The 26,790-nt window shown below is 38.2% G+C and overlaps 3 protein-coding genes across 4 annotated transcripts in view; 1 reads left to right on the top strand and 2 right to left on the bottom strand.

Annotated features, from left to right (window-relative positions):
• Positions 1–16,600, top strand: part of Smp_039180.1 (nuclear protein localization, putative) — a gene marked incomplete at both ends in the record, with an annotated part of 28,551 nt that extends 11,951 nt beyond the window's left edge. Inside the window, 3 exons of one of the 2 annotated variants that reach the window (XM_018794932.1) lie at positions 4,688–4,873; positions 10,099–10,420; positions 16,050–16,600. In XM_018794932.1, coding sequence (XP_018647010.1) covers positions 4,688–4,873; positions 10,099–10,420; positions 16,050–16,303 — 762 coding nt within the window. The remainder of the gene's footprint in view (positions 1–4,687; positions 4,874–10,098; positions 10,421–16,049) is intronic. The other variant, XM_018794943.1, reaches the window with a different exon arrangement.
• A 987-nt stretch (positions 16,601–17,587) lies between these two features.
• On the bottom strand, positions 17,588–19,610 carry Smp_143440 (hypothetical protein; the record flags this gene model as incomplete). Its single annotated transcript, XM_018794920.1, has 2 exons — positions 18,362–19,610; positions 17,588–17,830 (listed from the first exon to the last, which is right to left on the bottom strand). The coding sequence occupies exons 1-2, from the start codon at positions 19,586–19,588 to the stop codon at positions 17,588–17,590; spliced, it is 1,470 nt and encodes a 489-aa protein (XP_018647008.1). The 5' UTR covers positions 19,589–19,610.
• Positions 19,611–23,930: 4,320 nt separating this feature from the next.
• On the bottom strand, positions 23,931–24,422 carry Smp_181700 (hypothetical protein; the record flags this gene model as incomplete). The annotated part of the gene is given in 2 exon segments (XM_018794909.1): positions 23,931–24,359; positions 24,365–24,422. Coding segments are annotated over 2 exon segments (486 nt in total). The 5' UTR covers position 24,422.
• Positions 24,423–26,790: the final 2,368 nt, after the last annotated feature.

The raw sequence follows: 26,790 nt of genomic DNA, 5'->3' as shown, positions 1-26,790 counted from the left end.
TATTTAAACCGAGTAGTTTGTTTCGTATCGTTTACAAATACTGAAAAGGGAAATAAGCATTATTAAACTTCTGGTTAGTCATAGTACAAAAGCTGAAATTATTACCGTTGTGTCTAATCAGTGAAACCTCTTTCAGTTCTATAAATCTGTTGATCTAATCATTTTCTTTCCTTGATTATTATATATATATATATTTCCTCGCGTGCTCTGAAGTTTCTTCCGTTATCTTTATTAATTGGTCTTGGTAAGTATGTAAAAGGAAAAGAATCCATTCTTTTAATCTGGTTTCATATGTCTTGATCGTCTATGACTATTACAGTAGTCACGTTTTGTCCAATAATGTCAGTTGAAAAATCTTACTACTTACTAATACTCAGTAGTTAAATTAAGTATGATAAATTTCAGAATGAATTTTTTAAAATACAGGTAAATTGCCTTGTAGTTCAAAATAAACTTAACTTCTTTACATCCATTAGTTAATTTCTTCAACACAACATAGATCAATAACAAGTGATTAGCCTAACTAGAACGTCAATATATTTCCACACCAAAATTTGACACAATTCAACAACAAGAACAGTCAGTCCATAATAATAATATTAGGGGGATATATAACATATATAACACCTGTCACACTATCTGCATGTCTGACTCAGAAAAACAACCAATCATTCTCGGCCACACATCAAAGTATTTCTCTTTTTCTTTATAATTTGTAGGTGATTTTTTTGTTTTTTATCTAATACTACTAACAATAACTAATATATTACTGTTATTTTATTAATTTTTTGGTGTATTTTTTTCACGATTCCTGTTCTTGTTTACTTATATATTAATACAAGTGTACTCATTTAACTTATCTAATTAAATATCACCTTTTTGTTTCTGTACTCTCATCTACTTTCTATGGAATTTCATAGATATGATGGTTCTATTGATTTTACTATTGTAATCATTCTTATTGAAATGAACTGTAAATCATTTTACTTTAGTGAATAATTATGATGTAATTTTCAATTTTTTTTTGAGTTTTGGAGATTGTTTAATTCCAGTGAAATCGTGAACTGGGTTTGAATCCAGTGTATGGAATGATATATACTCACTTCTCAGTAGTCCTATAACATAATGAAATGATTGTCTATTGTTTCTTGGTTTTCAATAATAGTCTAATTTTAGTGAACAGAACACAGGTGAGGACAACCAACTATGTATTAAGCACAAATTACAACGTTGCTTAATAAAATACAAAAACCATATTCTATTTTCTAAATGTCCTTTAACTGTCTCAGGCTTCATTGCTCCTGGATTTCCACACCAATTGCTTTTTATTTCTCTTCTTGATCTTCTCAATGTTCTGATGTCAGATACTCTATTCCTTACTCACATTGTATACTACTTATGTCGATATAAGCAGCCCATACCACATAATATAGATCGGTTCATGATTTTAATGAAATATGATATATAGGATTGGCAAAGCAAGGGCAGCATTTCTACAATTGAAGAACATATGGAACTCAAAAAACTGTCAACTAAGTTCAAAGTATTTATAAACAGTTGTCTACGCAAAATACTCAACATCCATTGGCTGGATACTATCAGCAACAGCGTTTTATGGGAGGGGACAAACCAGCTTCCAGGTGAAGAGAAAGTTAGGAAAAGTGGTTGGAAATGGATAGGACATACATTAAGGAAATCACCAATGTGCATTACAAGGCAATCCCTAACTTGTAATCCGGAAAGAAACTGGAAAACAGGAAGGTCAAAGAACACATTACATATGGAAATAGAAGCAAATATGAAAATGATGAATGTTAACTGGAAAGAACTGGAAAGGAAGGCTCAGAACAAAGTTGGATGGAGAATGCTGGTGAGTGGTCTATGCTCCTTGACGAGACGTAACAGGCGTAAGTAAGTAAGTATCATATAGCTTAATTCAAGCTGAATCATAAGATATAACAACTGAACATAGAGTTTTCTAACTCTATAACTTGCATTATATATACATATAGCACAAAACAGTATGATTGCTGTATCCTTTTTATTCTCATTCCTAATTATTTATTCATAATTCAATGAGTTGTGACTTTATTTATCATTTATCGATTTGATTAGACATGAATTAATTTTATTTTGTTACGTTTCATATTATGCATATATCTGTACAAACGACCCTCCCCCCTTTATGCATATTTTTGTTTAAATAATTCATACCATTTCAAGTATGTACTAACCAACAAAAAGAAGAAAAAACAAACATGTTTCTATGACCTTTAAATATGTTTATTATAATAAACTTCCGAAAATTGATTTTTAACACTTTTTTATTGTCATCCATTTTGTTTTTCTTAGTTGCATTGATACGTGCTAAAATAATGATGATAATAATAATCAATATTAGTGTCGTGAACAAGAACACTAGTGGGGACAATCGAGTGTATTCCGGCACAAAATTACAGAATATCTTAGTAAAATATGAAAACTAAATAGTTTTCTATTTTTTATTTAAACACAAATATTGGTACAAAGAGGGCACCAGATATATATGCGCCGCGCAAATCTCATTTGATTTGTGTGAGGGCTGTGATACTGTCCAGGTTCCTAAACTGAAGCAGGTGGTATTCTTAGGAGACCACACCCGGAGCCTTTGACCTAAAGATCTCATCCACAAGCCGGTGGAGCATCGTGATGAGATGCAGTTCCATGGTAGCCGGTGACCAACGATTGATTCGTACGCCATTTGTTCCCTCAGAATACTGGAGCCCACATGCACCATTGCTTTGTAATTGTGGTTTTCCAACTCCCCTAGGTGGACTCGCTGTGTCCACCAACCCAGTTAATGCGCCGGACATTCACTTTCGTAAACAACTCTGGTGCCACGAGAAAGCACTGAGTAAGACTCCCCTGACATAAGCTATATACGCGTTGCCATGTGAGAGCATTTGGAGAGGGAGAGCGGACTCTCCCCACTCTCGATCGTACCAGGCCATTTAGGGGTAAATATATAGTGACTAGTTAATTTGCAAGCTATCAATCAATTTTCCCAGTCTTGATCGTTCCTTCTGCAAATATCTGTCCATCGTCTCTGATTATTATTGTTCATGCATTTTCATATCAATTGTGTTTCGTTATCGATCTTCTATTAAAATACATCGAATGCCTGACCATCGTTATATACTACTTATGTGGATATAAGTAACCCACATTTTAGTAGTAGTAGTAGTATTAGTTTGTTCGTTATCATTTTGAATAAGTTTAATTTCAAGTTTTATTTATTTAAACTGAGTGATTAGTTCTTAAAGTCTTATTTTATATGTTTTTACATTTTTGGACAACCGAGTTGTATTACAAAGTGACATTGAATAAAGTCTGGATTACATAACCTTGTACTTGTTAAATGAGTAGTTAATTTTAGTTCCATAGATAAAAATCTACTATGTTTCTATCATGTTTGTTAACTACAGATAATGAAGCTGAAAGTATGAAAATGATATAGAAATGTGTTATTTCGAGCAGGTGTTTAAACGCCGAATTAAAAACAACCATTAACCGCTCATTTAGATCAAAATATGCTATTTATACTTTCTAATTGGTTTTTAACTGTCTTAATAGTTGATGAGATGTAGTCGAGATCTCAGCAAAATTCTATGTTTTTGTAAAGGAGTAAAACTGTAAGGCGATTGAAAAACGTGATTTCCAAAAATATTTTGAAGAATAGAAATAGATTTAAGTTAATTGTATTATTATACATGGGCATTGTTTTGAGGGTATACTATAGATGTACCCTCATTTTTGTAAAATAACGTTTTATCAGCTTAGTTTTATTAATCTATTGTGCAAACTCTTCAAATTCTCAAAGTCATATGATCTGTCACGGCTGTGTATCAAGATGATAAACGTATGTTTTAATGGTTGAATTCATCAGTCGATCTAAGCTAGACAACCATTAAAAAGTTGGAATTACTGGACAACTGTTTCGTTCTAGTATGGGACTCCTCAGCAGTGCGCATTCTCGATCCCACACGCGCGACTCTAACCATCGTATGTTTGACAAATGTGATATTTGCCGAGCTAGCAGTTATATATATATATATAAACTGAGACGATAAAAAGTGGAATATATCTGTTTCTTCCTACATTGCTTTCTTCCCACAAATAGGAGAATTTATCAAAAATTATTGACTTGTTGTAATCGAAGGAGACTTTTAATGATTGATGTGCGAGCTTTTGCTTGTTTGATACAATGAACCGAATGCTGATAGATAGCTAAACGCAATGATGTAAAGTATGTCAGAGTAATGGTTGACAACAGAATGATTGACTCAAGCCCACCTAAGTGTTAAACCTAGTTATTGACCATCTTATAAGTCATCTCACGTGACCGAATAAATTTTCTGTACTAATTGTAAGGTTTAAAATGTGCTATGCTAATATAGCAAAAGGCACTCATTATAAAGATATATGAGAACTATCTCAACCAGCTATTTATAATCACACTCTTTGCTTAAGGGCAGTATTACCATTTACACTTTGATGATGTAGAACCTTCAAAATGATTATATATATATATATATATATATATTGATTTTCGTCATTAAATATACATGGACATTGTTGATGTTTCGAATAAATCAATGACCCTTTACGTATATACTTCTCTCTCTCTTAAAATGTCTTAAATCTTTAGACCAAGGATAAATATGGTAATCGTGTCACACGTGTCGCTCGTCCTTTACCAGTTGAGTTCCTGTTGACAAATATGCCAACAGCTTTTCCAATTGAACCATTTTATACGATGGCTAAATTTCCTGATGATTTTCCAGTTGATTTTCAATTTCCAATTGAGAATCGTGAGTGTTTAGGTCAAATTCAAGTAAGTTCTATTTATTGACATATTATATATATATATATATATATATATATATATATGGTTGCAATCTCTAATCACTGTTTTTAATGTTTCTATCATTAAATTATTTTAGAAAAACAGATTCAATGTTCTTTTTTAGTTTTTTCTATAAAGAAAGTAAGTTAAAACCGTAAAAAAAGAATTGAGACAAACTTAGGTAAGCAGTGATGGCTAGTGGTTGGCAGTGGAATCCGGCTTGACGCGCGTTTCGTCCTATTTGGGACTCGTCAGCTGGATGTACCTGCATCTCAGAGTTGATATTCACCCTGGGACTCGAAATCAGTACCTTTCGCTTCAAACGCCATCGCGTTAACTTACATGATGAAAGTGAAATTTATAATCGATAAATCCCTACTAATAGTTATATATGTATTATTGAACTTAGTATAAATGTTAATCAACTTAGATTTTCACAAATACAACAGAGTAAATACATATCTTTCATCAATAGTGTATAGGATATGCATTATACCATACAAAAACAGGTTATATTTAAGCTTCAGTTATAATTTACCGTTTCTTAAAGAGGCGGTTTGTTGTGTGCTACTTATATCGATATAAGTAGTATATATATCGTGAGTCAGGAATAGAATATCTGGTAGCTGAAGATTGAGAAGATCGAGAAAGGAAGAAAGCAATTGGTATGGAAATGAAAGAACAGTGGAGCCTGAGAGAATTAGTTGACATTTGCAAAGGGATAATCAAGTTTGATTAAAATTTTACAGATCAAGTATTTACTATTTGGTTCTCAGATTTTGCTAAGACATTCTATAAATTTCTGTTGAAATACATCCGATTGTCCCCAATGGTGTCTTGGTTACTACAGGAGAATATTTATATATGTATAACAAGCAAATATTCTTATATTTCTCTCATCCCATATTTAGTTTTCTTATATTAGTATATATATATATACTAAAAGACTTTAATTAAACTATTCTCTAGTTGTTAAAATAACTTGACTTCCAATCATAATACCCCTGGGTTCGAACTCACTCCAATACTTTATTTGATCTAGATGACCATCATTTATATATTGTTATATATAAAGCGTGATCAATAATTAGTCTGGTTAATTAATTCAATTATTGGTATTCAATTACAGATTACTATTTTTTTATTATTGTTAATTAACCATCTAAGTAATTGTATTTGTTTTCATCGCCTTAATTCAATTAATTTATGTTGTATGATTTAGTATCAAAGGAAATGGTTGATTCTTAGAAATGTCTACCTTATTAGTAAAAAAAATAGATAAAGCTTTCTCTTTCCCAATGAAAAAACAACACTATACATATATATACATAGAAACATACCTGAAAATGCTTTCCACTGTTATTATTATTGTTGTTACTCTAAAGGAAACTGTTTTTCATATAGTTTGTATATATTTCTAAGTTACGTTGCTATGTCTTACTTGAAATTTTATTGGTTGATTAGTTAACGTGTTTTTTTTGTTTCTATTTATCAAGAATATTGATCCTGTTGGTATTTTGTAATAATTTAGCAAGTAATGAATAATCATAACCAATAAGTTGTTCAATTTGTCATTAGTTTGTTTATGCACTTGTGTGGGTGTGTGTGTGTACACCAGACGTTGATTATCTTTGAATTAATTGTGGATCCAACTGGAAACTTTTTCGCTTTGTGGGTAACAATAACAATGATGACAATCTAAGGGTCCACTTTATTGAATAACCACTTTCCGACTCCATTGTTAGGTAACTGTCTTGTACTTTATACATGGTTGAGCTCCACTGGGTATGTTATCTCATTGGGATTAGCAAAGTTGCAATTCGATTGAAATTAGTGATGTGAACGACTAAATCTTGATTCAGTGTTGTAAAGATTAAGTGTTCTTCGTCTAAACTGATGGTTCTGCATTTGATCCCTGATGGGGTCACAGTTGCATACTACTGTAGAGTCTCATGCTGGGACAAACCAGTTCCATTAGTTTGTGATTTTCAAAGGTTATCTAGCTAAGGTCAATCAGTGATGGAAACTAAACTCTTCAGTCTCCGCAAACTCTGTAAATTAATCATCTGAAGATCCTTTTCGTCACGGATTGACTTCAACTAAAGAACTACTGAAAACTCTTAGGGAGCATTGGACTCCTCTGTAGCATCCTCCATTCATCAGATCCATATGACGAATACAATATCACTCGGACATAGACACGACGTCATTTTTCTTATTTCAGTCATTCCTAAACATGTTTCTAGGCCATAACGAAACTACTTGTCCGATGCAGTGTTCGTTTGCTTTTCATTGCCCCCACAGTTGACATCACAGTTCTTGATTAAAACTATCACCAAATGTAATCATTCCCATAAACTTTCTTAATAGTAATAGTGATCGCAAATAAGAATTGTTCGAACACTAATAATATATTAATTACTAATTTCACTTACTACAGAATACATATGCATATACACTTGTATATATATGTAATATTCGACATATCCTTCAACAATCCTTAAGTATATTTATTATCACAGTAAAATACCTATGTACCATACTTTTCGACCTTGTAAACTATTTTAATCAATATGTATGACATCATAATTGTTATGACTGGTGGGTGTCTGTCATGACGGCGTCACTAAATGTTATATCTAGTCGTCGCTAATTGTTGTTATACTTGTAAAAACGAGGGACCATTACTATTCGCTTGACATGAAAGTACGGACATAAAGATTGGTACAAGTGAAGATTTATTAACTACAAAACACGACGCGACGACCCTAGTCGAAAATACACTCATTTATATATTGATTCGTACATCCATTTTTATTATGAATTAGAATAAAATCACATATATGAAAAATATATTTAGGGTTATAACAAGTCACATGCTACGTGTCATACTGAGTATAGTTCAGGTCCATTGAATACAAGAATATCGTATGTTATGCAGAATTAAATATCATACGGGCAAAACAGAAACAAATACTACATCGTGTAATTATTAAATTGAATTAAATCGGAAGTAATGTTAACCAAGTCTCACAATAAGTAAAATAATTTGGTCACTGCTTCCCACTAGAACTCCAGGACATGTATCTTGAAGTCAGGAGTCGCATAATAGGACGAAACGGCCGTCCAGTGCTTCCAGGTATTCCATGGTGGTCTAGCTTCAATTGACTCATGATTTCAACTATGAAAAATACTGAAATCTCCATAAAAGAATTTGATTTCGACTTTTCATCCAGTTATATCAATAATAATAATACATTCATGCATGATACTAGTTTTTGTAGTACTCATATAAACTATTTGTTTCTTTCTTAAAGTTGATTATTTTTATTGAACAAAAGCTTCATAAATTGGAATAGGTTAAACTGGTGTTTGAATAACCTAACACTATTGTTCATTGTATCACCGATAAAATTAAATCATATTTCGGCGAATCTGACTGGTCATTAGTGTGATAGTAGTGTAGGTCATGGAGCGCCCCCGAATGCCCTGGTTACAGCCCGAGGGTAGAGAGAGTCCATTCTCCCTCTCGAAATGCTCTCACATGACCACGCGTACACATCTATTTCCACGGAACTCCTACTGACTGGCTACCATGGGACTGCATCCGTTTACGTTGCTCTATTGTCTTGTCGATTAGTCCTTTAGGTCGAAGAAAACCACCTGCTTCAGTTCCGGAACCCGTGCAATATCACAGCGTACACACTAATCAAGTAATTTGTGTGGCGCATATATATTTGGTGCTCTTTTGTACCAAAATTTATATGTTCAAATAAATAAATAAGGTCATTTAGCCCGAATTGCTCAAAAGTAACAGTCTCAGACTAGGGAGCTTGATGACCAGTTTCGAATCCTACAGTGAGTGGTAGTTCATTAAGGAGATTACATATAGACCTTTGTGGAGAGTGGCCAGTACAACGAGTCAAGCACGGTTGTCTGTGGAACACATCCAACTACCCCAACATCTAAACATAGCTCACGCGATATTCAGTCACTCAGACTAGTGGCTACATTGCAACTTGATTGATGGATTCCGACCAGCACATAGAGGACTAGACAAACATGGCATTGGTCACTATTCAGCGTTCGACTGATGTACTGCTGTCTATCCAACTGAAAGTACTACCAATAATAGTGGTATTGTTATCATAAGCGAGCGTTAGAAAATGTATGAATAGCATTTTGACATATGAAGCGTTAAATTAGTGCTTAAACTACTGAATTACAGACTCTAACCTAGCGTTGTTTAATTCGATTAAGCTCAATCCATTAGTAGTAGTATCACTAGCCTCCATGCTGTGCCTATGTGCTCTAAAACTCCGATTACATAAATACGTCTATGCTTGATAAATGAAAATATCGGGTAGAAATTAAATTTTGAACGGATTAATGGAGAGCTGAATAAAGAGGTAGAACGAAACTATTTATTTTTCTCTATGATTAAAACAGCTTATATATATAAAAAAAATCCAACAAGAAACTCTAGTAAAGAGAAAAAACAACTCTGGAATGGAATTTTTCCGATAATATCCCCATTTTCTATCTTTTAAATTATATTCATTTGTGCTTGGATTTATGTTAAATGTCATGTTCGGTTGGCTTTTTTCATATCTTTTGATTGATCAGATCCATTATAATGTCCATTGATTTAAATTCCATAGTTCTGGAAATCTTAAACTTTCCTCAATCTAAAATTTAAGTGTTATTCTAATGGAATTCGTACTTACTTTTATGTAGGTGCTTTGATATCAGTGATATTGTGTCACTGACTCATTGCTACTTTACTTTCGTGTACGCGTAGACGAAGAGCGTTGTCATGTGTTCTTTTTAACGCATAATGTTGCTTAAAATTGGTAGTTAGCCTATTCGTCTAATCAAATCAAAGTAGAAGTGCAAACTAAATCTGTGAACTGTTAACCATTAATTTAAAGTTGTATGCTTTAAATCAATGTAAACCACTATTTCGTATGTATCCTAGGAAAATTATATATCTGGTTAGCGAGTTGGTTTTCTACGGGACAGGTTCGCTAACCCCATGCCCAACCCTCCTCCTTTACCCGGGCTTGGGGCCGGCAGTAGCCCCCGGAGGAGCTACAGGCGAATTTGAAATTATATATCTAGGAAATGTTTATCTATTGGTTTACTTGATGTCTTTTTCACACTTTATAAATAAATATTCATTCATCCTCGTCTTACTTTTCTTTTCTGTAAAGGATATACCGAGTTTTGCTCGTATACTTCATAAATTTGGAGTTGATCAAATTCATACATGTTTGACTAATTTTCATATACTTGCATGGTTAGTTAATAATGATACACTTAGTTTACAACTTTTCAACTCTGAAGGTAAATTAAATGAAGATCCATATGGGATCATTGGTTTACTAGATGCAATTGCTTTACGTTGTTCTAATCATCAATCATCTAATAATAATAATAGTTCGATAAAACAATCTGAATTAGCTGTTAAGAAATGGGCTAAAGAATCACCAATTTGGGCTACTGTACAAGAGTTAGCTAATGCAGTTGTTTCCGGTAAGTTACTTTGATCTAATCATATAAGCATAATATATGTTTACGTGTAAATGTGATATAGTGAAGAATTTTAATAACTGGAAAAACAAATTTTCGATTGTTAAAACGAAAGAACAGAATGTATTAATCGATAGACAATATGCAGTGATACAATGTAACCGAATAATGGATACTCATGAGATCGAAATAATCCAAATGATAAGACCATAAGACAGATGAATAGAAATTTTTCGCATTAATTGACATTGCTTATATACAAAGTATAAACACGAAAGATAACATGGCAAAATATCTATAAGTGATTGATGAGAGTTGATTTAATGGGTCACCAACTGTTTATTCATTTAAGACTTGACTGTGAGGCCTAATTCTTGGTTATTTTCTTAAGAGGAGACAGACTTTCGAGGATAACGAAGGCATAGTTATAAGCACAGATATATGGTGGTGACTAGCATACATCTCTGTTCATGATGCTTGTGAATTAAGACAAGATCGAAGCGATTTGCACAAGGTGCACAAATGCCAATAAGGGATGGACCAATTGCACTCTTGAATATCAATGAGAAGATTCAAACAACCGGTATTTATTTATTTATTTAAACACATAAATATTGGTACAAGGAAGCACCAAATAAATATGCGCATCACAAATCTCATTTGATTTGTGTAAGGGGTGTGATATTGCTCAGGTTCTCAAACGGAAGTAGGTGTTCTCCTCAGGGGGCCACACCCCGAGCCTTTGACCTAAAGGTCTGATCCACAAGGCAGTGGAGCATCGTGAGGAGATGCAGTCCCATGGTAGCCGTTGATCAACAGCAGGTTCATTCGCCATTCATTCCCTCAGGATACTGGAGCCCATGTGCACCATTGGTTTGGAATCAGGGTTTTCCAACTCCCCTAGGTGGACCCTCCGTGTCCACCAACCCGGTTAAAGCGACGGACATTCGCTTTTCGTCCTCTCACTTTCGTAAACAACAGTAATGCCATGAGAAGTCAGTGAGTAGGACTTCCCTGACAGAGGCTATATATTCGTGTGGCCATGTGAGAGCATTTCGAGAGGGAGAGCGGACTCTCCTCACTCTCGGCCATACCAGGGCATTTGGGGGCTAGGTGAATTAAACTGCTTAGTCGTTTCAATTTTGTAACCACATGATTTGATTTTGTATGTGTATGTTAGCTTCATATAATCCATAATATAAATATGTTTTTATTTTTATTTTATTTAAACACATATATATTGGTACAAAAGGGCACCAGATACATATGCGCCACACAAAATAATGAAAGTAGGAAGAGAAAGGATGAAAAGATAAGGCGGACTAAAATGTACAACCAGAAGACTCTTTCAGTTAAGAAAGTTAGAACCACTCTTTATGTAGAAAGTAAAAGAAGGTTGCAGCAGGATCGCCACTGGCTTCTATTCTGAGCCATATCCGATTACGTCTCTAGCCACTGTGTTGCACCATCTCTCGGACCCCAGCCAGGGAGTCGTGAAGGACTAACAGAAGCTAGTTCTTTGCAGCTTTCTTTCATGCCACGACACCATGTCATACACTGACCTCCTCTCCGCTTTTTCCAACCAGTCCCAGAGTCGGCAGATAATGCACGACGTGGAAGTCTCTGGGACGACATTCGTAAAACATGTCCAAGCCACCGAAGTCTGTGTTTCAAGATGGTGACACCAATTGAATTATCGTCTCTGCGCCCGAACACACGATGCCGAACCTCTGCATTACTAACATGGTGTTGCCACTGTATGTCAGAAATCATTCGGAGACAACGATGATCGAACACAGAGAGACGTCTAACATCCTCAACTCGGAGAGGCCAGGTTTCACAAGCATAGAGCAAAACTGCTCTCACCGACGCGTTGTAGATCCGACCTTTTACAGCCAGACTAACATCACGAAGGCGCCAAAGATGGCCCAGATTGGCATAAGCCGCTCTGGCTTTCATTATACGTGCATCAATCTCATCACTCACGCCACCACCAGCACTTATATAGCTACCTAGATACACGAACTTCTCAACTACTTCAATCTGCTCACCATCCAGGGTGAGTACAGGATGGGAATCCTGCCAGTCCTGTAGGAGTACTTTGCACTTGGAGGGTGCAAAGCACATGCCGTACCTGTGGACACTGATTGCCAACTGATTAAGTGCGGATTGCATGGCTTGAGCATTATCGCACAGTAAGACAATATCATCCGCATACTCAAGGTCGAGAAGTCGTTCTCCAGGCAACATATCCACACCGCCATTACTTACATCCATCAGAGCTGTTTCCAGGATGTCATCGATGGCAAAGTTGAAGAGAAATGGTGAGATTGGGTAACCCTGTCTAACCCCGCTGTTCGAATGGAACAAGGGAGAAAGGTGGTTGTATGTCCTCACTCTGCTTAAGATGTTAATGAACTTCTCAGGCACACCCTTCTTCAATAGACAATCCCAGAGAACAGTCCTGTCCAACGAATCGAAGGCAGCCCTGATATCAAGAAACACTACGATTGTTGGCCTGCGATAAGTATGACAGTGTTCTAACATTTGGCGGAGGGTGAAGATGTGATCAATGCATCCTCGACCAGAACGAAAACCAGCCTGCTCCTCGCGAGTCAATCGTTCTCGGATTTTAAACAACCTACGAAGAATGATAGAAGCCAATAGTTTGGACTCAATCGGAAGTAGACTTATCCCCCGATAGTTATTGCAGGAACAACGTGAACCCTTTTTAAAGATAGGAACGACTATCGACTCATTCCATGATGTTGGAACACTTTCTTGCTCCCAAACCTTTGCAAACAACACCGTCAGTTCCTTAGCCAGAAAGTCATCACCATCTTTAAAAAGAGCCGGAGGTAAGTCATCTGGGCCCGGTGATTTGTAACGTTTCAAGAGTTGGAGTTCCGTGCAGACTTCCGCCTCGTTTGGTGGACCAGTCGTCACCGGCCATGGGGGGCAGGACAAACTGGTTGACGTTGCCGGAGCAGCAGGCCAGTTGAACTGCCCTTCGAAAAATTCCGCCCATCGTCCAAGACGTCGAGAGATGTTAGTGATTGGCATCCCATCATCCTCGTAGATTGTTTCACTCACACCAGACTTCTTGCTGCCAGTGGCTCGGATGAGTTGGAAGAGCTTCCAGCAGTTACCAGATGCAGCTGCTGCTTCCATCTCATCAGCACGCTCCGACCACCAGGCTTCTCGGTCCTTACGCAAGCTTGCATGATTTCATTACGTAACATCCTTCATTTGTGGTCAAACTCACGGTCACCCGGAGTAGACCGACGGGCTTCCATCAGTTGTAAGGAGCCAGAAGAAACCCAGTGCTTGTAAGCGGGACGTTTCGCGAAGCCGCAAGCGGCTTTACTCGCCATTTTCATGGCGTCGTGAAGATGCAGCCTATGCTCATCTATACTTCTCGGTGGGATGGTAGCTAGCCTAGAAGCTAGCTCCACTCGATACTTACTTGCATCATATGTTGCAGCCAGTTTACTAACATCCATCCGTTGATGGTGTCAAATCCTTCGGCCACTGAAAAGTAAAGTGAGATTGGCGCAGACCAGGGCATGATCAGACTCCAGATAGGTACTCCAAAAGGAGCGGCAGTCTTGTACACAACCACGCCAGCGGTAGCTGATCGCGATGTGATCAATCTGAGTCCAGGCTTGAGATGCAGAGGGAGGACGCCAGGTGGCACACCGGCGATGACTGTGCCGGAAGTTAGTGCTAGCCAGAAACAGGTTGTGGTCTGTGCACAGTTGCAGCAAACGGTCCCCGTTATCTGTCCTGCGACCAACAAGTCCCCATCGGCCACCTAAACGACTCTCTTCTGTGCCTAGACGTCTCCGGCTAATACTACAATATCTGTCGAACGCGCTTTCTGGAGAAGAACTGTTAACTGGTGGTAAAACTCATCCTTGATTGCATCCGGGCTGCAATCTGTCGGGGCATAGACGGAAATGACGAAAAGACACCGTTTCTCACGCCGATTTCTTCTCATTTTGATGGAACTTTCTAATCTAACAGCACATAACCGGCTGTTAATGGGGATCCAATCGATTAGTGCTGCCTCAGCCCTAGCGCTTAGTGCAACACCAACGCCTGCAAGACCAGACGAAGATGCCACAGAGTCCCCGGATAAGCGCACGTGAAACGAGCTTTTCGAAGCGACAGATGGAGAGTGAATTTTTAGTACTTCACTAGAGTCTTGAATACGGGTCTCGGATAGACAGCAAACATCAACATTAAGACTTTCTAAAGACATAGCCAGCCCCATCTGTTGTCCGGTCTGCACTAGTGTGCGAACGTTGAAGGAAGCCAGCTTGAACGGTGTACGCGATTTCAGAAAGACTGCTTCAGTATTCATAATCGGTGGAAGCATTCACTTTCAACCGGACAGTGACTGGAGATCGTTTAGATAGGACAGAGTTTCCACCATGGGCGAGCTACTGCATAAGTTGGAAAGGAAGGATACACAATTTGGGAATAAAGGGAGCGAAAAAGCGACGTAGTAAATAATAGTAATAATAATAGTGTAAATTGTCTTGCTTCTAATATGAGCGAGAATAGTATCGTAGTATCGTCAATAGAATTCATCATTTCATTTATTTGTGTGTGGGCTGTGATACTGCCCGGGTGCCCAAACCGAAGCAGGTGGTTTTCTTAGGGGGCCACACCCCGAGCCTTTGACCTAAAGGTCTGATCCACAAGGCAGTGGAGCATCGTGAGGAGATGCAGTCCCATGGTAGCCGTTGATCAACAGCAGGTTCATTCGCCATTCGTTCCCTCAGGATACTGGAGCCCATGTGCACCATTGGTTTGGAATCAGGGTTTTCCAACTCCCCTAGGTGGACCCTCCGTGTCCACCAACCCGGTTAAAGCGACGGACATTCGCTTTTCGTCCTCTCACTTTCGTAAACAACAGTAATGCCATGAGAAGTCAGTGAGTAGGACTTCCCTGACAGAGGCTATATATTCGTGTGGCCATGTGAGAGCATTTCGAGAGGGAGAGCGGACTCTCCCCACTCTCGGCCGTACCAGGGCATTTGGGGGCCTGTAGTGTGCTATATAGCATTTTTAGGATAACATCATCTATCCCCAAAACGATTTGTTAGTTATGGTATGTTACACTTGTCGTTTGATTAGGTATTAAAGTAAATTCACTGAGGGGTTATGTGTACTATGTTAACGTGAAGTACTTAGTATATTTTAAACTAGGCTAGTGTAGTGTTTTACTAATAAAAATTTTAAAAAATATGCGCTATTTTAGTCAACTGAGCTAATCTAAAATTATCCTATCTAACTGTGACCCCATCTAGTAGAATACTACTAGCAAATGGTATGCTATTTTTATATGGTTGATTATGTTATTTCGTGAAACTCTTGGCAGTTATCTGTTGTCACGTACTTGTCAAATTTAAATCAAATAACAGCTGGTCTACATTCTACTTTTTTAAACTTGATATGAATCAAGGGATGATTTGAGTATTATACTCGGTTGTAGTCAGTTTTTCGATATTTCATTATTATCAAAATATTTCTAGTGATAAATTGCAAAGTCGACTGACTTTATCATGTTTAACGCGATCATCAACGAAGAATTCAACTGTTTTGTTTTCTCATTTCATAACAGATATGCCACCTAGTCCTCCATTGCCTACTCAATCAGACTCATATCGTTCTGCGCTCAGTAGTTCTAGTGTTTCTTTAGGAGTTGGTCCAACATCAGTGCTTAAGTCAACTTGGTCATCTCAAACAACAACACCGTCGGGGACAACAGAACTACGAAATTCAGAATCTAGTCACTGGGCCTGTTCTCACTGTACTTTTCATAATAGTCCTGGTACTGATGAATGCGAAATGTGTCGCCTACCTCGACGTGGATGAAGTGTGCTGAGGTGGTAAACCGATAACAGAAAAGATCAATGAACAGTTATCTTGGTAACAATGACGCTTATTCAAGACTAATTATCTCTGCATCTACAATTTCTTTAGAGCTCGTGTATCTTTTCTTTTTACCTAAGGATGGGATAAATAAACAAGAACTTTTTCCCGTCCTCTTTTGTATGTGAATAACGTTTGTCATTTATTGTAGATTGCCCATTTTTTCATCTGAACTTTTCTTGCCCTGTACTCCTATTAATCTGTTACTTTTGTCTCTTAATAATAATTACTCAACGTTGAACAGATTTAATTAAGTTGTGATCTGACGAAATAGCCATCTAGAGTTTTCGGAATATGTTGTAAAGATTTTCTAAGAAACCGATTTATATACAGTTCCGTATGACATAATCTTTTATTACTTACTCATACGTGTTAAGTATGCTTGAAAACCGATTAGCACGACGCGCAATGTTGACTAGTGTTGGATATGGGCGGAAGAAAGTTGAGGGAGGCCAAACCAAAATGTGGCATCAGTCCTTGAAGTCACTAGCTTCTAGTCTTAGCCATGTTGATAGATGCAGGGGTCCGCGTGACTATCATAACCACTGTTTGGAGACTGGTTGAAATGGCTGAAAATCGATCACAATGGTGTAGGTGTATACAGTCTGTCTTCCCTTAAACCGTGAGATTAAAATTGCTTTATATCTTTCTTTCTACCAACCAATTCTTCCTGTGTCATATCCTTATATACAATCGTTCTTTTATGTATTACCACCGTTAAATTAACTACTTCTATGAATTTGGTGTTCATTTTGTTGTGCTAATGAGGTATGGCAACTTGGACCGATGCATATATGTGCCTGTTCCCACATTGTATTTGACTGACTGACTTAAACTCAACAGGGGATCATCTTTACTTCAAAAATACAAATACAAGACTAAAATAAAATGATAATACGATTATGAACCTACTGGGTCTAAATCAACGCAGGCGAGGAAATATTCGAATACTTGGCGGTTGCAAATGCTACATCTTATTCACAGTTTGCAAAAGTAAAATACCTGAGTTCAACCGTTTATTCGATAAGCACAAAAAAGCGCTTTGTAGTAAATCAGTTAATAATGTAAAGTCAATTTCAAGGACTCGATTAAAAACCCGTTTTGATTTTTCGAACCCATAGACCAATCCTTGTTAATTTGATGTTACATGTTTTCTTGGGTTCCGTAAAGTTTGGCCATGAGATGTATCTTTTCCTGATTTTCACTGCAATAACATTACGAAAGCTATCACATGCGTTTCCCAGTTTGTACGTCGATCCAACATCTTAGTTGTGTTGACTTGCTTATCGCGTGCATAACTGACTGGATGTAAGCCCAATGGCCAGGTCCTGCCGATAGGGATTCGAATGATTTCCACTCCGGAGAAAAGTTTTTGGTTAAACCACTGATCCAGTTTGTCCACGCTTCTCCAGTTGCTGATAGATAACGATGTTGAGCACTCTCCACTGATTTCGAGTCATTTAATGAGTCCTGCGCGGAAAAGAACGTCTGACAGTGTTAGAAAGACAGAGAGTAAGCAAATTGGTTGACCTTTAAGTCCAGGCATATACTATTATGAAATTATTACCGGGTCATACACAACTCCGCCCTATCCAAACAGCTTTAAGCACATTTTCCTGACTAAATCAAATATTCTATTCTATTTGCGAATATCAATTGGGTCCACCATTAAAGTGACGATGAACAACTGTCTTTGTCAGTATGATGATTACAGCTTTAAACCTATTGATGGGAGCTTTAGGTAATATATAGTTATCCATAGTTATATGCTCAAAAATCCTAATTAAATTTAGAGTTAATTACTACTGACACTCATGGAGGCTCCTTATTGAGTTTCACGTATCTATTACTTCATAGTACCTCAGTTTGATGGTCAGCTCCGATTAATAAGACTGATGTAAATAAATAGTATAGATAATACAGGATGCTAAACAAAGCATATGGTCAACAAATGTAACATGATAATAGATAGTATTAATAACATTATTTCGTGTAACTTACTTTTAATGGTAGATGAACTATTTCTGTTATTCCATCCTCATCGAGATCGATGTTTAGCATCGTAGGAACCTGAGTTCGAGGCACGTTACTACCATTAGGGCTGGCCAATACGTCCTCAATATACTCTTTTTCTAATTCATATTCCTCCATATTTCCAAGTCGTTTGTCATGGAAGTGATTTTCGTAGTCCGAATGAGCTGATTTGTTGTTAAGTTTACCAGACTTTGATGAGACGGCTTTTCGAGGGGTCCATGAAATTCGTCTTTTGCCTTCATCAATCAGGAAGCTACCAGTTGATCCATTAACTTCTATTTCCAGTCTGAAACAATGATTGTCATAAAAATGAGCTTCAGGGAGACTGCTTATCCTATTTCTTGGGAAAGGGATATCTGCTGAAAGGATTACGACAACTACTGGTTTACGAAATCCTGATAATGGTGGTTTGCCAAGTTCGCCCATTATAGTGACATAGTCATCTGCAGAGATATGACGAATAGGATGACTTAGACCGTCTGTTCCTCTATCGGATGTTCGACCAATACTCGTAACCGATGTTATCTGAAGCCCTCCAGAAAGGAAGTAAACGAGGTCAATAAGACCTGGACAGAACATATTCAGCAGCCCTCCACCCATTTCTTCTGACTCACATAGCCATGAGTATTCACTACCATCAACGAAATTGACCGTGCGCAATTTTATATGGATGCTTTCTATATTTCCTAATAACCAATGTGTAGGGAGTCGAGTAATTTCGTAATTACTGAGTGCTTTTATTTCTTTATATTTGTAGTTAAGGTGAGTGGACAAAAGTGTAGATAAAGGCAGGTGTCTTAAGGGCATGGCGAAACCGACACGAATCCTGGTTCTCTCCAACATATCCATATCATAATTAGGTGATACGGGAGGAAGAATAATCACATGAGGGATGTCTTTCAATACCTTATCCGAAGTAGACTGTCCTATGCTCAAGCAATCAACAATTGAGAAAAGATTGCGTTGATTGACCGGAGTATCACAAAGAAATAAAAACTGTATATCTTTATTTAATATTAGATCTTTAAAATCCCCACTAATAACTTTTATACCAGCAACATCCGCATGAATTTGGTTATTCGGAGATTCACACCAGTATCCAATTATATTTACATCTTTATGTCTCCTGAGCATCTTTATTACAGATGCCGTAATTTGATTCCAACCACAAACCACTGCATTAATAGAATTCATCACGTGTACGAAGCCCCGCCGTACATGTTATCAATATACCGTATTCCAAGAAAACATCCTTCAATGTTCACATATGTGTCATGGATTGCACGTCGGAAACTACTTATTTTTCCCATCTAGGTTGGAAAGTCGAGCTATTTTTATAAGAAGGAGAATAGTGTTCTGTGAATAAATGTTTGATATGTGCGTCTAATACTCATCATTTTATAACGTTTTTGTTATTCGATGGTTGCATCGCTCTCAAATCACTGGGTTAATGAAATTTCATCGGATTTTTATGACGCTTTTGTTCGTTATTGCATCTGCTAAGCATTAGTGTCAAGAACAGAAAACGAGTTGGTGGTAAATAATTGTTCAGGATTAACTCTTGAGTGTGACGTTGCACATATCTGCTAGGACCCTGTTTTTATGTACTAGTCATTCTGTCAGACGCCATGTGAGACTTAGATTCATGTTATCAGAGTGTTAGGGTTACATATAGTTTACTGAGTCGCTCATTCATTCGACTGAAATTGCTGTTGGAGTAAGTCCTCAGATGAAATACGTGTATATTATCAACCCAGTTAGCTTGGCCTACCATGCTAGACAGGTCGGTTTAAGGGTGGTCAGATCAAAAGCAGCAAACCAAAGGTCCGGGGTCAAAATCGTACTGTCGACTGTTCAGAGGTGTGACAGCACTAAGGTGTTCCCATCAGACAACTAGCATAACAGTGATGCTGTTTTCCCATCGAATTCCGTCTCCGGCATCACAGTCCCAGTACGTACGTAGCTAACACAGAAATTAGCCGCATAGGGGGCGTGTATGAACATGGTCAAGCAGTTGTTCCCTGGGCACTGTGGTCACGCTCTCAAGTCACTGGGACCAAGTCTAACGCGGTTTTCCTTTCAGGTACTTCTAAAAGAACTCTTCCTCAGTGTAGGCAACCAAGAATTGAAAGCCACCGTCATAACCCTAACAGCACTCAAGATCACTGTACTCATAATAAACATTCCTCTTGACTTCCTATCGTTCCTCCTACTTTTACTATCAACTTTGAACCTCCTCTTTGGGCCCCTCCTCAAGTGTTGTCTTGTCCAACGATCCTAGGACGCGAAACACTGTCCTGGGTTTACTGAAACCTCTCTCTAAGCTTCACATTGTAGCCTTCAAAGTAAGTACTCTACGTCAAGTCAGTCCTTGGCTAAAACCTTAGAATTTCGTATCATTCGTGTGTCCTGTGTCTCCGAAACACGCATACAGGTTCCTAGTGTGATCATTCACTTGACCTCACCTCACCGAAACGGAGAGCTAAGGAGTATCTGGCGACCAGATAGCTAGTTCTCGCGGACTAAAAGTTGTAGGCACAACGCTAAGTATGAGGGCAGGACAAGAGCTGTTAGGGAAGATCCCCGTTAACAGTCGTCTATGTGATGTTCAGCTGAGCAGATCTGTAAGAATTCGGAAGTATAAGAACGCATGTCGTTGCCTTTCTGACGTTTCTGTCTACAGTCAGTCAGTAAGCTACAACGTAGGAACAGACACATATATGCATCGGTCCAAGTTGCCATACCTCGTTAGCACAACAAGATGAACACCGGATTCATAGAAATAGTTAATTTAGTGGTGGTGGTAGTATATAAATTATAGGTTGTATATAAGGGTATAGTACAGGAAGGAAGAGAGATATGAAGCTATTTTAATCTCAAGGTTTAAGGGAAGATAAAGAGTGTATACACCTACGCCATTGTGATCGATTCTGAGCCATGTCACCTAGAGTCTTCAACTATTGGTTACGATAGTCACGCGGACCCCAACCAGGTAGTCTGCATCTGCCAACATGTTTCAGGCTAGAAGTTAGTGACTTCAAACACTGATGCCATGTTTTGGTTTGGACGCCCCTAACTCTCTTCCAACCATCCCCAATACTAGTCATCATAGAGCGTAGTGGTAATCGATGTTCAGGCATACGTAACACGTGGCCCAACCATCTCAGTCGATGAAGATTCATGACCTCATCAACTGATTTACCATCGTTCCCTAATACCCTGTCGATGAAGATTCATGACCTCATCAACTGATTTACCATCGTTCCCTAATACCCTGCGTCAAATCTCGCTATTGCTTACCCGGTGATCCCAGCAGATGCGAGCAATATTTCTAAGGCATCTGTGGTCAAATACTAGTAACCTACGAGTATATTCTACTCTTAATGGCCATGTTTCACAGCCGTAAAGTAGAACAGAGCGAACTTCTGAGCAGTATACTCGTCCCTTAATTGATAGACGGATATCTCGTCTTTGACATAGGTGACGTAAGTTGGCAAAAGCCAAACGAGCTTTTTGAATCCGTGCTGAGATTTCGTCAGACACCAACCCATTAGGGCTGATCAGACTTCCAAGATAAGTGAAGTTGTCCACGCGTTCGACTACTTCACTCCCTATCCTTAGGTCGGGTGTTGACGCAGGCCAGTCTTGGAGTACCAATTTACATTTGGATGGGGAGAAACGCATCCCAAACATCCTGGCATTATTATTGAGTTCCAACAGAAGACTACATTTTGCCAGCGTCTTCACCAAACAGGACTATGTCATCTGCGTATTCTAAGTCGCTTAGTGGTCCCCCTGGTAGGAGATCAATTCCTGTAAATTCAGTCGACGAGAGTGTTATTTCCAGCAACAGGTCTATAATGAAGTTAAACAAAAATGGGGATGGTGGACAGCCTTGACGTACACCGCTTGAGGTTGTAAAATCATATGACAGTTCGCCATAAGCTCTCACTTGACTGGTAGTGTTCGAGTAAAGAGCCTTCACAAGGTTTATGTACTTCTCAGGCACACCTTTCAATGACAGACACTGCCACAGAACCTCTCGGTCTACAGAGTCAAATGCTGCTTTCAAGTCAAGAAAAACTATCATTGTCGAACGCCGATAAACATATCTGTGCTCTAAAACTTGACGAATGGTGAATATGTGGTCGATACAGCCGCGACCAGGTCTGAAGCCAGTCTGATTTTCTCTTGTTTGCAGTTCACGAGTCTTAGTTAGGCGCCCGATAATTATTGAGGTTAGTATTTTAGATACTATGTTAGTCAGACTAATCCCTCTATGGTTATCACAGGATGATTTTGACCCCTTTTTATATATTGGGACAATCAGTGATTGTGACCAGTCGGATGGGATTACATCCGTCTCCCAGATTTTAGCCAGAATATTAGTCAACCTGGTCGCTAAAACTGGACCAACATATTTAAAGACCTCTGGAGCCAATCCATCTGGACCAGCTGCTCTTCCTCGTTTCAGATTACCTATAGCCTTTTGAACTTCAGCTAGAGTTGGGGGCCTACTTCAATGTTCCATCCAGCTTTTCTGGGAATAGTGGGTAGTTGTGCAGTAGCTGAAGGCCAGCTAAACTGCTCCTTAAAGTGTTCCGCCCATCGTTCTAAACGTTTAGGTTGAGAGCAGATAAGAGTGCCGTCTTTTTCGGAGATTGTCTCACTTACACTTGACTTCTTAATTCCGGTTTCTTTTATTAGTCTGAATAGTTGCCTGGTGTTGCCTACAGCCGCTGCCTTTTCCATCTCTTTTTCATTCGTTGCCCACCACTGCTCACGATCGTTCCTTAGACTTCTAGTTAACCTAGATCTAATTTCTTTACGCTCTTCATCATGTTCAGAGCCTGATGGGATGAGTTTACGCGAATCCATCAGTGAAATAGACTTAGAGGAAATCCACTGGTTTTTTGGAGCCCTATGGTTTAAATGACTAATAGATGTGACTGCTGTTTCCACAGCTGTTCGTATGTCTTTCCAAGCAGCATCTGGGTCAGTCTCGTTTACAGAACTGCCTAGATGTGAACTCAGTTGTTTCTGGAATTCGCATTTGGCTTTCTCGTCCTCCAGTTCAATCCTAGTGGGTCTTCTTAGTGTACTTTTCCTGCGTCCATTGAGGCGCAGACAAATGCGCGCTCGTATTAAAGCGTGATCAGAGTCCAAACAAGTATTCCAATACGAGTGACAATCTTCTATTGAGCCTCTCCAACGATGACTGATGACAATATGGTCTATTTGAGTCCATCGTTGGTTTGGTGCATGTGGTCGCCATGTTAGACGATGTCTCTATTTATGCTTAAACTTAGTGCTTGCTAAAAATAAACGATTGTCTGAGCATAATCTTGTTGCGGTACGTTTGAAATTTGCGTTACGCTGACACGGTATTTATTATAAAGTGTTTATATATCGTTAAACCCTAGTTTATAAATCAGTAATAACATTCAATTAACCCTTGAAGAAAAATGGTTCGACTGACACAAAAACGTGCTCGAAAAAGTCCTATTTCTTCAGATATTAACAACTCTGGTCTTACCTACACCCCATGCTCTGCTACTGCTGTTGCACCAGATAATAGTGGGAGTAGACTTATTCCACACATGTTGCTGGATGACTCTATGTCTAACTTAATGATGAGTTCTAACTCACGAACAGATGGTATCGATCTTATCAAGAGCGAATTAGCCGCTGTCTTTAAGCAATTAAGTGATATGCGTTCTAAAGTGGAGTCACTTGGAGGCTCTTTATTAAAGCATGATGATCTTAAACTAGAACTAAAGACACTGTCACCCCTTCGACTGCTGTTGCAAAAGGATATAGTTCCTTCTGAACTCGAAGACAGGATCAAAGTAGAATCAGTTATTGACTCGATAGCTAGCGAAGTCACCAAGCGAATATTCTCACGAAATAACGTGATTATATATAATATACCTGACAAAGTTGCCATTAAAACTAAGAAACTCGATACTAAAGGCAGCTAACCTCCAGGACAGTCCATGCCAATGTATCCGACTTAACAAAAAGCATCAAAAATACTCGTGCCCTATCCTATTTAGATTTGATTCCTATTTATTAGCGGAACGTTTGATAGAATCTGAACAGCTAGTCTGTGCGCATACGAAGTTTAAAAACGCTCGTATAGTCTTAGACAAAACCACCAATCAAAGATTAACACAAAAGCGTACCATAAACGAAAATAACATTGTTGAGGTCACAACAAATGTGATCGCGCAAGCAGCTGAACCCACAGGTGCAGCTAATTTATCTCATGTTAGTCAGTGTACTGATATACCAATGCAGTGTGCTAGTTTACCTCTCATACCCATAGTGGCCCTAGATAATCAGGACATATCTGATGGAGACTCTAATGTCATTCTTTCCAGTGTAATATCGGAAGCCAAGGATCGTACACCTGATTCTATTGTGAAGGCTCATAAAAACACTGCTAAACCTAAAAAGAATATACCAATTAAGAAGAAAGTAAATAAAAAACCTTCTAGTTCTAAACCGATTACCAAAAATATTTCAACGGCTTTACCAAACAAAAGTATAATTTCTGAAACTATGCTTAACCCTACTCATCGTAAGGGAGGTTATAAGGACACGTTTCGTTCAAACGTTACACAAGACGGCCACTACAACCATCATGGAAGCAGGCCTACTATTAGACAGACGGCAATAAACCAATGTGCCCCATGGTTTCCCCCAAATGTTATAAATAATAAACCTGTAAGATGCAACTCTTATCATCACTCTTGCAGTGGAGAAGATGGTATACTAGGTTATGCACCATCAACGCAACCCCAACATGTAGGCACCTGTCTTAATTGTCCACCAAAACAAGTACAACCTTACCAGAATAAGAATTTTTTTCGGCCTCCAGAGATCCCTTGTTCCACTAGCACTACAATTCGCTCATGCTATAGCCCATGCGATCCAGCAAACACATTGAACCATAGTCCAGGCATAGCTAGAACTCATACCTTCGATAAGGATGCCCTCGGTTTTTTACACTACACACTCCCTTTTTAAACTTATTACTTATTAACGCACGTTCACTTCTGAACAAAATCTCAGCCTTGAGAACCTTAGCCTTTCTAGCCAAGCCTTCTTTTATACTTATCACTGAAACGTGGTGTTATCCAGCAGTGGCCGATTCCGAATCAAATATCCAAAACTATCGACTCTATCGTTGTGACAGAGAAACTAAGCGAGGAGGCGGTTGTCTTATATTTACTTTGGATACCTTAACAATTAACAAAGTCGAAGATAGTATCTTGAATAGTTTACCAGAATCGATCTGGATATCAATCAATACCCTAAACCATAGTCTACTCCTAGGTTGTATATATAGAGTTCCTGATAGTACTGATAATTTGAATGATTTTATTGTCAATGCATTTATACACGCATCTACTCTAAACTTCAGCGCTAAGATTATCACAGACGATTTCAATTATCCTGGGATTGACTGGAGTACCGGTAGTTGTCAGTCTAGCAATGATGAATTTTTATCAATCCTTAATCTGTACTGCTGGTCACAGTGGGTTCGTACCCCAACAAGGGGTGATAATACACTTGATGTAATATTTAGTAGAGATATCATTCCCCTATCTGTACAAGTATACAACGAGTTTGAAAGCAGTGATCATAGGATAGTAGCTTGTGCTCTCCCCATCCATCCCTCCTACAACCGACCAATTCAAAGAACCTGCAATTATAGAGACTATAAGCATGCAGACTGGGACCTCTTGCGCTCACTGATCAAACTGTCAGACTGGGATGAATTCTTCTCATGTAATAGTCTGACAGATGCCATCAACATATTCTATTTCATTGTTAACTCTTGTCTAGACTCCTGTGCACCAATTAAGACTTACAGGATTAGTAAACATTACGAATTATACATACCAGCTAAATATCGTAATAAACTAAGACGCCTTAAGAAACGTTATTTTAAATCTAACGACTTCACGGCAGTCACACAAATAACAATAATTTTTAACCAAATAAAAGAGAAACATAGGTTGAAAGCCATCAATGAAGAGCTATTAGCACTACGTACTAGCTCAAAAGTGCAAAACCTAATCCACCTTTACAATAAACGTGCTAAATCAACTCAAAATGTTGATATACCATGCATCCTGCATAATAATAGTTTTATATATGACCCAAAAACTATAGCAGAACTTTTCAGTGGTAATTTTGCAAATGGCAAAGAATCCATAAATGGCTCTGTTTCTAGAGTTATATGCTTGACTGGTAACTCAATTAAATCTATCTCCTTCACATGTCTGAAAATTAGTAAGGTTATAAATAAGCTCAAGGTTTCGAAAGGTCACTGTGCAGACGGGATTTCATCATTTCTCTACAAATATGGTGGTCCAGATATCCAA

Source organism: Schistosoma mansoni (assembly GCF_000237925.1).
Source record: "Schistosoma mansoni, WGS project CABG00000000 data, supercontig 0182, strain Puerto Rico, whole genome shotgun sequence".
Lineage (NCBI taxonomy): Eukaryota > Metazoa > Platyhelminthes > Trematoda > Strigeidida > Schistosomatidae > Schistosoma > Schistosoma mansoni.
Note: the sequence above shows the minus strand (reverse complement) of the source record. Positions and strands in the feature narration are given on the sequence as shown.